Source organism: Dicentrarchus labrax, unplaced genomic scaffold, assembly GCF_905237075.1.
Source record: "Dicentrarchus labrax unplaced genomic scaffold, dlabrax2021, whole genome shotgun sequence".
Classification (NCBI taxonomy): Eukaryota; Metazoa; Chordata; class Actinopteri; family Moronidae; genus Dicentrarchus; species Dicentrarchus labrax.
Genome location: NW_026136701.1, coordinates 25,735,821 through 25,751,197, shown reverse-complemented (window position 1 = coordinate 25,751,197; position 15,377 = coordinate 25,735,821). Strand labels below are relative to the sequence as shown.

At 38.7% G+C, this 15,377-nt stretch overlaps 1 protein-coding gene across 1 annotated transcript in view; it reads right to left on the bottom strand.

Moving 5' to 3' along the window:
• Positions 1-2,782: 2,782 nt before the first annotated feature.
• The window catches only part of basp1 (brain abundant, membrane attached signal protein 1), a 59,827-nt gene continuing 47,232 nt past the window's right edge, over positions 2,783-15,377 (bottom strand). The window contains exon 2 of the mRNA XM_051403346.1: positions 2,783-6,707. Coding sequence (XP_051259306.1) covers positions 6,032-6,707 — 676 coding nt within the window. The 3' untranslated portion in view covers positions 2,783-6,031. The remainder of the gene's footprint in view (positions 6,708-15,377) is intronic.

Here is a 15,377-nt window from a genome sequence, read left to right as displayed (position 1 = left end):
ACAATGTAATGGCCTCGTGCTCACCTTGAATATCTGTCTAGGCTCTACAGTGTGGGTGCTGCAAACCAACCAATCGTAATACATCATAATATGACTGCTGCATCGGTTCATGCGGTCGTCAGCTGATGCGGTTCACCTGGTCAGCTTTGCCCTCCAGGCTCTAAAAGCTGGACCATTAGTTGATCTCCCTCCCGGCTCTGACACAACTGCCGCACAAACATCTCATACAGCCATGCTCTGCTTTTTTTGCTTATTATATCCATTTTGAATTATCCTGTTTTAACTGATCAATTATTTGGAAATAGTGACAAATACTGATTCCAAGTTCATCTTCAAAATGATATAAAACAGAGAAAAGCTGTAATCCTCACATTTAGACTTTATTATTTTAAATGTTACTTAAATTGATCAACAGAATAATGATAATAAAATCTGATAATATAAAATAATAAATATGAACTAATCATGTCTAATTGGTTCTAGTTTGATTAGCTGACCATCTCCATATTCTCACATCTGTATCAGATATATTTCATCCAAATCCTGGTGAGAGGAATTAACAATCTAAACACAACATAGTTATAATATTAATAATATTATATATTATTAATGCACTGTAAAAAAGCAAAAACTGTAATATAATTTAAATATAGTTTTTAGCTTTAATTTAAAATAAAATATAATTTTTTTGGCTTTTTAATGTTTAATTAAGGTATTTACATCTGTTAGAACAATGAAAAGACCTATAATTACAGATGAACACTGCTATACTACAAATAACCAGGATCAAATTTACAAAAGAGTGTTGTTACTGTTACAGTCATTGTCTGTGACATTTTTCAGTGATACAAACTCTATTTGTGGCCCTAATTATACATACATTGCAGATATTGCAGTGTATATATGGTGTGTTTTATATTTTAATCTTTTTGTGAAAAAAATACATTTTCTCTAATTAAGCAGTAATTTTATGATTATTTACAGCTACAGATTTGTCACGTTATTTAACATTAGATATGTAAATTCACAAACTATTTGTGTAATTTTATCATTGTTATTGTTTTTAAAGAATACATAAAAATCTGTAAAATAAACAAGAAACCCCAGTAAATTTACAGAATCTGTTCCTACAGAGAAGTCATTTATATAGTTGACTTTTGTGTGAAATACTGTGGCTCCTTCTTTCCTAAGTGAACAATAAATTCAGCTTTCTGTACAGATAATTGTTTACAGTAATAGTTTTCCTGCTTGTTAGTATAAAAACAGTCTGTTTCAGACACATCATTGATCTAACCCACATTTCACACTTGGATCCTTAAAATAAGTCTGTCCTAGTATTAAAGTCTGATGCTCCGGAGATGAAGAGGCTGCTGAAAGTGTGCCAGGTGCTTCAGGTGTTATAATACTGTGAATCACTTTGCACAGACGAGCCTGAATGGGTTTTACAGTATGAGAGTAGACAGGGCAGAGCACTCTTTACTACTACAGTAAGTCCATATGCAAGTATGCTGCAAACAACAAATAGTAATCATTTGTATTCATTCATTCACTCCCTCACTGGTTTCTGCTTACAGCTGTGGTGGGCAGGAAGCATACACTATATGATGGAATTTTATGTATTGTGTTGTTTTGTGTATGTATTTAGTGTTCTGTGGTTGTTTCTTTGTCCACCTTCCCAGATACAACAGCTACAAATGAGCTGTAAGCTACCTCTGGTGCAGATCCTTTAAATTATGCATTGTCCCTGCAAAAATAAAGAATAAATAAATAAATAAAGTTTGTCAGAGCTTGTTTTCTGGAAGCAGTTGCCTATGTTTTGTGCTGGAGGTTGGTGAGAGTCTGAGAACTAAACCACACTTAAAAAATAAGCACATGACACATGAGCTGCAGAATTGGCCGTCACTACGCAACACTTTCATATTAAACAGTCATCTAAAGTGTCACTTTAATGGATATCTAAATCAATCAATAAGTTAGAAATGTGTTTTATGTAGCTAAGAAGTAAAGATATTTAGTCTAAATACATGATTTTCACCACACAGCAACTTTATTTTATGATGTTTACGTTGCCAGATGGAATAAAACCATATCATGTATGGGCGGGGTATGTCGGTCCTTCAGATACTACATCTCGTTTATTTAAGATCAATTCTGGCATCAATAATATTGATACAAAAAAGTGGGTCTATCTAATGGATGGATGGATATAGTGGATATTTGCAGCCTTCTGATATGATCTTCATTTAATTGATATTCTTACGTTCAACAAACTGTGAAAAGACTCAAGCCAACACTGAATGTGTCTATTAATAAGTATCGTCTGTGTATCAAAGCCTAATATAATCTTCTTCCTCTGTACCGTAGAGCTCCATTGTTGTCCAATAACAATTAGTGAGCATCTTCATTATGAACACACACACTGCAGTTTATTTCGACTCTACCCCATGTACACCGTCCTGCTGCCCCGAATACTCAATAAAGCACCAAATGTGGATAAATCCGCCAGGGAAAATAGTCCCCAACAAATGCATCTATTTGCTCGTTTGATAAAGTTAGCAGTTGTTATATTAAAATAATAAATAAATATTAATTAATATTTTCTTCAGTATGAACCAATGAGCTTAAAGCTTAGAGCCACAGGCAGGAAGTCAGAACGTAATGATTTTGCTATTTTCATCGCATTTGTTGACAATAAGAAACTGTAATAATCCTTTTAAAGAAAAATATGTCTGTTTCGTTATCTTGTGAGTGCATGAAAAAAAAGGTGACTTGCACAAAATCCTCGAGTTTCAGTCAATTTCTTACATTTTATTACTGTTGCACCATTTATACAAGTACATATAATTTTGAATGCATCAATTTCCATATCATCTTTTTGTTTGTTTTTGAATGAACGTGTGGTGTGGAGATAGCAGTGGTGAGACATGGAATGAAAATATCAACTGTAGTTGTAGCCATGGATGCAGACTGAGAAATTATATGTATTTTTTTTCCACTTGACCAAAAAGACAGGACTACAGGTTCACCCAACCACGGACATGCAATTTACTGAGTCAAGAGAGGAAGAAAAAACTGAACCAAGTGACACCCAACGCTCCTCGAGTGTTTGTTTCTGCTACGGTTTGACAAGTGCTGGGAGGAAAGCGTTGCGTGTCAGTCGGATGAAACTGAAAAGTTGGCAAATGGATGGCGGAGATGATTAAATAATATATACGTATATACCTACATATATGCAAAGGTGGAAATAACAAAAGTACATTTACTCAAGCAAAAGTACAATTTTGGGGGTGCTGGTATCTCACTCGACTGTTTCTATTTGTTGAAACACTCAATTTAGTCAAGTTTTTAATATTTACTCCAGATTTTCTATCTTCGTTAACTAAGATTATGAAATATCACTGATATTTCTTGTCCTTCAGTCTTTACTTTCTTGTTTACTTCTTTCCTTCCCTCATTTTTTCTACATTCCCTCTGTCCTTGTCTTTGTATCTCTTCTTTCTTTCAATCCGTCATTACTTCTTTCCTTCTTTTCTTTTTTCAGCTCATATTAATGCATGACAATCACCAAAACAGGAGATACAAAGTGTCTTCTTCACTATTAATACTTAAACGTTGAATGCTTAAGTACTTTTTACTGCTAATTCCTTCCTTCCTTCCTTCCTTCCTTCCTTCCTTCCTTCCTTCCTTCCTTCCTTCCTTCCTGCTGATCCTAAAGCATGACTATCCCAAAGCTAAAAACTAGAGAAAGAAACCTTTTTCACTATCAGTACTTTTACTTTGGATACGCTTCAAAAGTAAAAAATGACAATAGAGGACTTTGCTGCCACAGAAAAACTGCAATGCAAGTAGTCTTCCTTCCACCGCTGCGTATATGTACACATATGCAATATATCCTTATGAAAGGTAAATTAAAATGCATGACGGGGTGAAAATGATGAAATCAGAAGCTCCCTTTTCTTGTGCAAGGCTTTTCCATCCCATGATGATAGTGTGTCGTACGGTTGCCATAGGAACATGGACCATAGTAGATCTGATTATTCGCTGAAAGCAGACCTGGACCAAACAGAACCTGTAAACTACCTTGTCTGAGGTGTTTTCACCTGCGTAGATACCAAACTGTTGAGGTTCGCTTTATAATCATATGAAGCTTTTATTTGAGTAGTTTTCAGCATTATTCTATTAATTCAGTATTTTGTTTGCCTTTGTCGACACGGTCATTATGTCTGAGGATGACATTATCAGATAAAGCAATTTTCAAGGACAAGAAAATACTCCATAAGGTAAAAACAGATTTTTTTTTTTGTATTTTGTGATTTTTCTTTACCAATGCAATAACATGTGGTAGGCACCAATGCCCTCTATATCAGTGGTTCCTAACCTCCCCATTATGTGTCTCCAAAGCTTCACAGGGGGTCGCAAGGCCTTCTTGATTCTAAGGGGTGTAAGAAAACTTTAAAAATATACACAGAAGGCTGATTATCACAGTAGACTAAAGAGCTAATAAAACAAGTGTCAGGGAGAAGAAAACACTGAATTTGTCAAAAAGAAAGAGGCCTATAAGTCTGTTTAATTGTAATAAATAAAATAAATCATAATACAGACTTCTGTTATTGTTATGCACTGAATATAATATGACATACCCATAAAATATGTCACTGTAGGGAAAAGGTTGGGAACCACTGTCCTCTATATCAATATACTTTTGCCTCTTAAGTATATTTAGCTGCTAATCCTCAACTTAAGTAGAGTGCAGGACTTTTACTTACAGTATATCTACTGTATGTCTACTTTGTGGTATGCCACTTTTACTTAAAAAAGTGAAGTCGTTCTTGCACAGAAGAAGAACAGAAAAGAGCTTAAGAGCCAATTTAGTTTACTTTCTTTTTAAAGACGCAACTTAACCGACGCGATTTGAATCCTCCAGCGTCACCAGCTTGGTATTCTAAGCAAGGTCAAATTACCTCTAGGACATGATTGTAAAGCCCATTTTACCCAGGTCAGCAGTAGATATGTCTTTTTAAAATGAAAACAATCTGTTAAAATTTGTCATCGGATTTGAACGGAGGATCAGAGATTTCCATCGGGCTGTCTAAGAACACTGCAGAGATCTTTTCGGCAAGGCTTTGCAGATTTCAGAAGCGTATTACAAATATTAAAAAACCGCTTAGTTCCCTTACAATATACCTAACGGTTTCAGTACAAAATCTAGAAGTTTATCTGAAAAATTCCTACGACTGTTTTGTTACGTCTAAGAATGTGTTTTGCTCTGCAGAGTCGGCCTTTCTCAACCTTCGAAATGTCTTAGAAAGTCAGAATGTTCTCAGTCCTCGCTAAAAATTTATTTTTTTTTCTTCTCAGAGAAAGTTGCCCCCGAGAGGAAAATGGGTAACAACCCAACCCAGCAATACCAAAAAAAAGAAGAAAAGCCAGGGGGAGGATGGGTTGAAAAGGGGATACAACCACAATTCCACGGCACCAAAAAACTGTAGGTACCAGGCCAAAGCCGAGGACACGATACTCTGAAGAGGAGGATGAGAGCTGAAGAGTGGACAGATTCGATGGTTCAGCTGGTAAAAGTGATTTCTTGAACTACCCCCCGCGCCCACCTCCTTCCCTTAGTCCCCAAATTTTGATCCACCGAGCAGAGGGTGCAGGTGGATGCATGAACCCTCTGTGGGCTGAGATGGGTTAAACCTCTTGACCGTATGAGGGAGAGGGGATGATGGATGTGGAATGGTGAGGCGTATGGCCGACACAGACTCGTATCAAAGTTCAAATACTACAGCAGAAAAAAATAAAATCAAACATAACAATAATAATAGCAATAATCATCTGCAGCGGTGGGAAACTTCTCCAGGTGGTTTGCTCCAGTCCTCCTCATTCAACAAATCATCATCAATACAATTATTATTATTATTGTTATTATCATAATATGGGTGGGCTAGTTAATTTCATTTTCACTTTTTTTTTAATCTTCATCATCGTTGAGTTAGGTACTTTATTTTTTTCATTTCCGAAAAGAAGCTGTCCATTAATCTTGAACTGCTACGGTTTGATCCTTGCTTGGTGCCTCTGTGGCGTTTGCCTCCTTGGCGGGAGGCTCGGCAGCTGGTGTTGTACTAGGGGCTGCGGCGGCCTCCTTTGCCGGTGCGGGAGCTGCCGCTGCCACTGCCGCCTCTGTGGGCTTGGGGTCAGGGGAGGCAGCGGGGGCCGCCTCGGCTTTGGCTGCTGGTGCCGCGGGGGCCTCAGTCTTTTTGGCGTCGGCCTCATCTTTACTCTCAGCCGCTGGGGTAGGTGCCGCAGCCTTAGCCTCGGGCTCCTTGGCGGCAGGGGCTGATTCTTTGGCCGGGGCGGGAGCAGCTGGTTTCTCCTCAGCCTTGGCGGGCTCTGCGCTCTTGGGTGCCTCTGTTTTCGGCTCGGCATTGGCGGCAGGTTTCTCTGGCTCCTTTGCGGCGGGAGCTGCGTTCTTTTCCTCCTCTTTTGGTGCAGCAGCGTCTGCTGCTGGCGCATCCTTAGCCGCCGTGTCATTCGCTATCTCCTTAGCATCGGTGGCAGCCGGCGCCTCGTCTTTGTTGTCTTTCGGTGCTTCGCTCTCCTCAGCAGAGGCCCCCTCTGCTTTGGCATCCTTGTCTTTGGCCTTCTCATCGTTTACGTTGTATCCCTTCTTCTTTTTGCTGAGCTTGCCTCCCATTTTGGATCTCTGGCCTCTGAAACAGAAGGGAAAAATAAATTAGTTTTACTATTATCGAAATAAATCCACTCATTACAATGCAAGTGCAATAAGAAGCAAGCACATTCGACACAAATAAACCAAATACTGGAGCGATGTTTAAGTAAAAACCACAAAAACAAGTCTTGAGCACACTGTTCCAAGCACTGCTCTTCTTCAGAGGATGATTCATGATAAAGAGCAGTCTCTCTTCGTGGTTAAAATGAATCCATTTATTACACCGAAGCCTCTCAGTGTACAGACTTTTCTGTATGAGATTGCAAATGCAGAATTTGACATGTCTGCATGAGCTTTCATAAAGGCAGAGCCCAAGGAGAAGAAGCTGCTCATTGAAATGATATGCAGTACTCATGCATTTAAGAGAAACATCTCTGCATTTTTGATGGAGTCTCTCAACCTGAACCACATGCTCCTCAGAGAGCCTCCCAGCATGATATTTCCCTCTTTCAAATCAGGCAAAGCTTATTTAAACATGAGGAGAGGAATGGAAGTTATGTGAGTTCAGACGCTTCAGAGAGAAAAACCCTGAAGAAAACAATAATAGTAGTTCGAACCTGCGACGAAAATAACACAAAGAGACAAACTTAGTCACATCATCCATCATCCTGGACTACACAGACTCAGCACATCACATTTCTCACCTCTCAGATCAAGAACTTCTAATTAAGAAAGCAAGAAAGTGCTTCCACAGCTGAGATACTGAGAGCAAGAGGAAATTAAAATATGTGTTACTGAGACAACACTATGAAAGTACCTCTAAGGGCTGCTGAAGCTGGATAATTGAATTCACATCTTAGAGAGATGGTAGTAAAACATTTAATACCCTTTACATGCTACTCATGTCGTGAATTAGACTTGGTGGACTATTTATCCTTTCCCATTGACCAATGGCCGGAATAAAAATGAATATAAGTCTCTATGTGTAACAAACCAAACATTTTTTGGAGGGACTACACATATGAAAAAAATATATGTTTTTCCCTTTCTCTCATAACAGTTGGCGTCTTGCTCTGTGAAACTGGTTTTAATCATCACTTGCCAATCTCTTTAGAGCTGAGATTAGTAGTGACAAGGTTTAATGCCAAATATATGATACGTTCTAAATATCTCCTTAAACTTAATTAAATTGTGTTTTTCTTTTAAATTAGATAACACAGACAGAGAATTGTAAAAAAAAAAGTTCCTAAAAAGATCAGGAAAACTCATCTCTGATCAAAATTCACAGGAAATAATCAGTTCAAAATTCATCCAAGTTTTTTAGTACTGTTATTGTTATGCATTTAATACAATATGAAATATACATATAATATATCACTTGGTTAGTTAATTCAATGATAAAAAAAGGGGTTACTTTATAACGCGTTACTCCCATCATGTTTTCTATGTAATTTGGGTGAAACGATCCTTTAATAATAAATCTATTCCATTATTAGTTTGCTGACAGAGATGTACTGTAAAAAGCTACAAGCAGTCTCTGAAACATCTCATCTGCAGAAAATATTTTATGAGCCAACTGAATGGGATCTGTAGAGGTCTGTGTGAACGGACTCCAAGATTGCATTTCATGGGATTAAGAGCTGTAGGTCAACAGTCATTGAGCAGGTAGATATAGCCCTGTAGCACTGTGTGCAGGCTCAACACACGCACACACACACACACACACACCTGCAGATTCCTGGCTCACTCCTTCAGTTGGTTCATTTTTTCATGGATATCACCATCTGTCTACTCGATGGGGGAGAGGACTTCAATACCACAACAAATCAGCTTTATTAGGAGCAAAGACTCAAGAACGGTACAATTTGTTGTTTCAAATATGAAGTCTGTATGTTGATGCTTAAAACTGCCAAAAACAACTTGGCAGTCAATGCTGCTCATTAGGGAAAGCCAGAAATAAATGTGCTGCGTATGTTTTCGGTTCCAAACTGCTGCATTCATTGTAGAAAGAAAAAAACTATAAACTAAAGATCTGTTTTTTAACCTTGACAGTATTTTGACAAGGAAATATTTAAACTATTTATTTACTGTCCCTAAAAAAGCAACATTCTAAGATGTATGACTAGAAAGGACTCAAGAGAGCACATATCTGCTTTTTTATATCAGAAAATGTGTTTAATCCACTCTTGTTTCAGAAGCTGCATCTAAACACACACAGACAATCACAGGAAACATGCAGGGGCAGATCTGTAGAAATATTAATGGGATCAACAATCTGTGGCTGAAAGGAATGACTTTTCACTTTGATCTTGCAAAGAAAGCTAACAATCTTGATATGTTTTGGAAAATTTGGGATGTTTCATACAATATCCTGGAGCATGATGATACACAAAATGATAGATGGCATGATGAACTGATCTGTTGCTAATAGGGCTGGTTTACTTTTTGTATAAATTCTAAATTCTAAATTATATGTAGAGATTTTCTGTCTTCACTGTTTGATTTGTTTTTGTTTGTTTTTTCATCTTTTAGTTTTGCAAAAGTTTTTTAGTTTTGTAGTTGTTCAATTGTTCATCAGTGTTATTGACCTTATTGTCTTCCTTTTTTGTAAAAGATTTTGTGTTTCCCCAAAAAAAAGAAGCAAGAAATATCCCTGTGGTGTCCAGAGGGTATCTTTCAGGGGTGACAGAAATACATACTGATTTACAGTCAATCCCATATATCAATATCTCTTTTAATATGTTTTTTTAAAAATGAATCTAATTTAATTGGTTAAATTTGACAGCATTTTACACCAAACTAGGGTGGCAGCTGCCACCCCTTTAGATCCGCACCTGGATATATGGGCAAAATATCTTTCATACATTCAACAAATGTGCAGCAGTTCATTAGAAATAAAACAATTAAAAAATTCTAAAATTCACCTCAAAATGTATTCACTGCAAAACAGGAATCTGAAGATGGTAAAAAAGCCTTGTTTTGGGGAAATTAGTCTTATTTTTTGTCTAAAAAGAAAAATAATCTTGTCAAGCATGTTTTGCATAAGAAAAGTAATCTGGTTTTAAGAAAATATATCTAACTTATAATTTAAGAACTTATTTCAAGAGTAAGACCAACTTCTCGGTTTGTCCCAGTGTTGGAAATGAAGCAGCTCTTTTTCATTGTTTTTATTAAAATAAGAATGTTTCTGGTGCTTTCATTTAAGACACTTATTTTTATTATGCTGCTTGAAGACATTGTGTCTTACTGTAACATTTTATTTGCTAATTATTAATTTTAGATTAAGGTACACATTCTTAAATAAAAATGTAACCATAAATAAATACATAAAATTTTGCACAGCTAAAAATGAATACGATAAAAACAATAAAATGTAAAACATCAATATCACCAGACAAATAATGTAAAAAGCAAAGATTAAAACCTAGAAACTATATAACATTACTCCAAAGTAAAAGCCAGATTGAAAAGTACATATGATAAACAATATGATAAAAGTTCTGTAAAAAAATTAAAATCTATTACAAATCACTAACACATCATTAAGTGAATGAAAAAATTTAAAATGTAAAATCAGCATTGTCTTCAAATGTGGTGATTTTGATGGACTAACTTCACAACACTCTTCATTTATGCGGTTGTCACCAAAATCATCATGTTCGACTGTCTGTCAATGTGAAATCTGTCAAAAACGTCTCAGAAAGCAGACATGACCTTTTCCTCCCAAACAAACCCGAGCGCTGAGAGATTCTGCTGGCTACTCACAGATTGGCCCCCGTGAATGGGACAGAGCCGGTGGTGAATCCACTCAAAATGCTAATCACCTCGTCGCCACTGACTGAATTACTCCACTATTCATGCAAAACTCCCCTGAACGTCCAGCGGTTGGTATCTGCCAGGGCCACCGTTCCTGCCGCAGCTTTATACGACCCACAATGGAGGTCTCTCTGCTGCATCACATCATTTGACTCCCGGCTTGTGCTTCCAGTACAATGACTCACAATCATCTGGGCCAGACAAAGGCTCCTTTTCAAACGAAGGCACGCTTTGTCGCTGCTGGGCGTGTGGTTTTAGTGTTTGAAGAGCTGGGGCAGGGCCGAGACAACCTGGAGAAAATGCTCTGGATCACACAAAAGACTTAATTTAACCTGCAAACTGCAGTCAAGCACAAAAGGGAGTCTGATCTGCCAGCTGTGAACTTCCAGCATCGCTTAATGTGGTCGATGGAGCACAAGTTTAGGTAGACATTTAGCTGACACTCCTACTAAGTGTCTTGTTATGACGTGGAAAAAGGTCTTTAAAATACTATAAAATGAGTCCAACAGAGGCATATTGTCAGGGGTGTTTCCAGAGGGGGACATTTGATTGGCCAGTGTGAAGAAATTGGTATCATATGAAACAAGATGGCCTAATGTATCCATTGTTACCAACCGTGTCAACTAAGACAATCAGAAAAAGAGTCCTGAGAAAGTGTCCTAAACAAATCCTCCAACTGACACCCTCAGACACTGTTCCTATCTTTTCATCTTTAAATAAAGTAGGTTAAATGGATTTTTCTGACCTTTCAAACGTAGTGTCTCAATCCATTCAGACACAGTTTCATTGTCATCCCTGATCTCAATCTCTGTGAGATTAGGTCCCTGACAGAGGCTGATCTTTTGCTCTTCGGTTTATCTGTTAGTCAAAAAGATTTCACCTGCCCTTAATATCTGGCCCTGCACAGAAACCTCCAAACCTTTTTCAGCATTAAATTTAATACTTTAAACACTTTGTTGGGAAAATAAATTATTTCCAAGACGAGAACACCCCAGATTTAATACACACTTTTGGACCAATGATGCAGGAGGGTTAAACAGACTAAAGGGACATGAACACTCAGGTAAGATCAGATTAACTTGCTGCAGTGATGTAGAAGTGTACTCCAGGGTGCGTCAGTACACTGGAAACAGACCATACTTCTCATTTGTTCATGCATTGTCTCCAAGCAGCAGTTACATTGGTTTCTTTGAACCATAAACAACCTTAACCAAGTAGTGTTAGCTGCCGAAACTTAACAATAGAAGTAGCACCAAGTGTGAACGTATTGTGTCGTCACCCATTGGATTGTACCATGAGTACCGTTCTGGCATCACAAACATAATCTGGATTCATATTTGATCAGAAATGCCTGGTATGACAGTTTGATCTGAGTTTGGTGCAAGTAGTAGAGTATTTCTCATCTCTCTCTCTCTCTTTGTTGAGCTGGACTCACAAAGTATAAAGCATACCCTGCTTTATTGTCTATTTTGCTCTAATCATTTACTAAATGAACATCATGCTGTATGGAAGAAGACTGAAACTAGAGACTGAGATCATAAACTCATTAGGAAACTGTTTACTGAGCTCATAAATCAAGAGAGAAGTCGGCTAATTTCTCCATAAGACAGCATGGTTTCATATTTTATTGCAGCCAATGGAGCAGCCCCCTGCTGGTCATTAGAAAGAATGCAGGTTTCCATGTTGGCTTCACTACACAGACCTGGAAGCTCTGTCTGCTAATTATATACAATGAAATGATACAATACGATGATGATTTAGGGACTGATTTGAGGACTTTGAGGATTTTCATGATCAGATGAATTTTAGACACTACTGAGACTCCTTCAAGGATCTGCACTCAGCCTGTATTTAAATGTAATCTTTACAGAACTCAGTGAGAGCTCAACGCTTCTTTCTGAGGTCCATTTATTTTCCCTGAGTGCACACACACAAGATTAACACCACCTGCACTTTTTTCTCCTGCTTTTCCACCGTGTTCAGCAGACTCTCCAATCCCTCAACCCCCTGTGAGCTGCTGCGTTAACAAAACACATGATTGATCACAGCGGCGTCCAGCGGAAAAGTATTTATACAACATTATTAATCGACGATCAGATCTGTGTCTGGCGAGTCGAAAAGGTGGCAGAGCGCTTTGAGATGAGCAAAATTCCCCGAAGGAACAGATGGCTGAGTTCTCCTTAGATTTTTTTCTTCTTCAAACTCGCACTCTCTCTGGCGACTCATCTGTCACGCCCACACACCGACGCCACTGCTCGGCTCGGCTCTCTTTCCCCCGTCTTCCCGCCGCGCCACTCGCCTCCCACTTTCTTCTCTCTGCATCATCACTCCGGCCTCCCCTCCTCTCCATGTCTGTGCTTCACCTCCAGTGTTTTCTGTCCTGGGTGTGTAATTTCAGTCCTCCGAATTACTTCTCCTCCAGTCTGTCTCTCTTTTTTATTTTCTTTGGCATGTCTAAATTAAACTCTCCATCCTGGGATTATTTTTTCTCTTTCTGTTTTAGTCTGCGGATGCACCTTCACTATCTTTTCTCTCAGCTGGATCCTCTTCTTTCTTAATAATTACACAGCTAAAGCTCCTATGTGAGTAGAATTCTATGCGATTAAAGCTGCAATAATCAATATTTTCATAATAACAATGGGACATTTGATCACTTGTGATGGAGTGATAATCCTACAGAGAATTATCGCTCGACTCAGCTCATCCCTTCAGCTCTTTAGGAGCATTTTAGTGTCTTTCAGCTCATTCTTTTGGTTTTACTGTTTTGGTTCAGTATTCAGTGTCATTTCCAGCAACTGCTTTCAGAAAATAAGCTTTAATAAACAAATGACGTGAAGAGCAAATGTTGCTCTGGTTCGCTGGATGTGTAAATAGGACATTCTTGCTAACAAAAGACCCAACCCAGGAACCATATGGGTTTGAAACAGGTGTAAAAGCAATCAGCTGTGAAATCTATGCTGTTATGGCATTTGTCAGTTCTGCATGGGTCCAGGTCAAGTTATAAATAGGTCTGGTTCTGTTCAGGGAAGTACATTTCTGTGTATTTTGGATTTGGACCTGTGAAGACTTTATATGTCAATATTGTCCTGTGACCCCAAAGTGGCGAAGTGAGTGCCAAATTCTCATGACACAGAAACACAAAGATCTCCAGGATGTTTCAGTAAATTGCAGCTATTTATGAACTTTATTTAAAGGACCAGAACCAGATCTAGAGTCAGTGTTTGGTTTGTCTGTTCTCGGCTGGAAAGTCACCTGCAGCATTTTTGCTGATATATCCTCCTCAGTGTTCCACACTGGATCTTTAAGAGAGTCTGCGAAGTTGGACCTTTTAACAAAGTTTCTGAAGTTCAACACATTAGTCATTAGCTGCAGGGCAACATACTTTAAAGATCAGTGGCTGGATGTTTCTTGGATGCAGTGCTCTCTGGGGCTTGTAGTTGACTTTTTTACTTATGTCCCAGAACTAAGTCCCAGATTTATTTTTCTTCTGTAACTATATCTGTTTAGTTCTGTTAATTATTTACACTGATGATTCAACCAGAAGAGTCTGGTCTACCTACCTGCTGCAGTATTTTTATTTTTAGCTCAGACTATGAATTAATGGGCTTAATTATTTCTCCTCACACACATTATTTTGCTGATATTTCTGAGGTATGTGTAAGCAGTGCCTGGATATTGTATTCCTCTCTGTCAATATATGATGTCTGTTTTCTCTTGGCACCTTTCCTGCGGGTCAGATTGTAATCCCTCTCTCCTGTCCCTCTGGTCGGCCAGATGGAGGTCTCCAGGAGGTCCTGGGGTCTCAGTAAATCCCTGCCCTTGGAGCAGTGGCGAGCCCGGCCTGGCAGGTTCTGTATTCCTGCCATCCAAGATGACACGTTAAAGGTTAAAGCTGTCACTGCCCGACTCCCCGGCCCGCTCGGACATGCTCACTCCGCTCCCGCGTCCGTCGGAAAATCGGCTTGACAGCAGAAAGCAGGAGGAGCTGCAGGACTGCTAACGACAGTTTGGTTTAGAGACCAAGGAACCGGATGAAGAAGCTTATTTTAGATCGTGTCATGAAAAGCTATTTTTCCTCTCCACATTTGCATGAAATCAAGTTTTCACTGATGAGCTCTAGACTCTCTTCTGGAACTTGTGGTAGAAGGAACAGACCCTTAATAGGTGTTTCACATTTACCAGGTTCCTTGACAGAAACCCACTGAGTGTTTGAACCCACAAGTCCAGGGTTCTGTATTGGACTTATTAATACTGGATTAACTACATTAGTATTGGAGCTCAGTTTTCCCAGTCATTATCAATTTATGTAATTTCAACACTGTGGGTACCCATAAAACTAATTTTCATTCAGGTATTTTGACGTCAGAGGTCAAGGGAAAATGAAAATGGCCATGCCAGTATTTCCATCGCCAAAACTTGGAACTTTTGAAACTTTGGAGCATATTGCACTGAGCGTATTGCAAGTATTTCCCGATATAATAGGCTGACATGGTTGGTACCGATGGATGCATTCATCTAGTTTTATATGATACTAGTATCGTCACTCAAAAAACAGAGCCCAAAACCAGTTGCGAAGACACAGAAACGCCTTCAGTGCCATGCTATAGCAACATCTACACTTACCTAACACTCACTTCTCTCACTGTCATCACACCTAAACCATGTCCATATCTGCCAGTAGTCTCTCATTGGTCCAAACCACTGTGCTTACATTACTTGAAGCCTGACCAGATGGATTCTTGCATGATCTTGTGAATCCAGCTGCCTCACAAGGTCACTGATTCTGACCACAGTGAACAAACTATAGGTTTGAATTCGTTTCCACCAACAGGGAACTGGCTCTATTCCGGTTCAAGCGCCTAGTTTTAAACCTTTCAGAGCATTTCAACTTAAG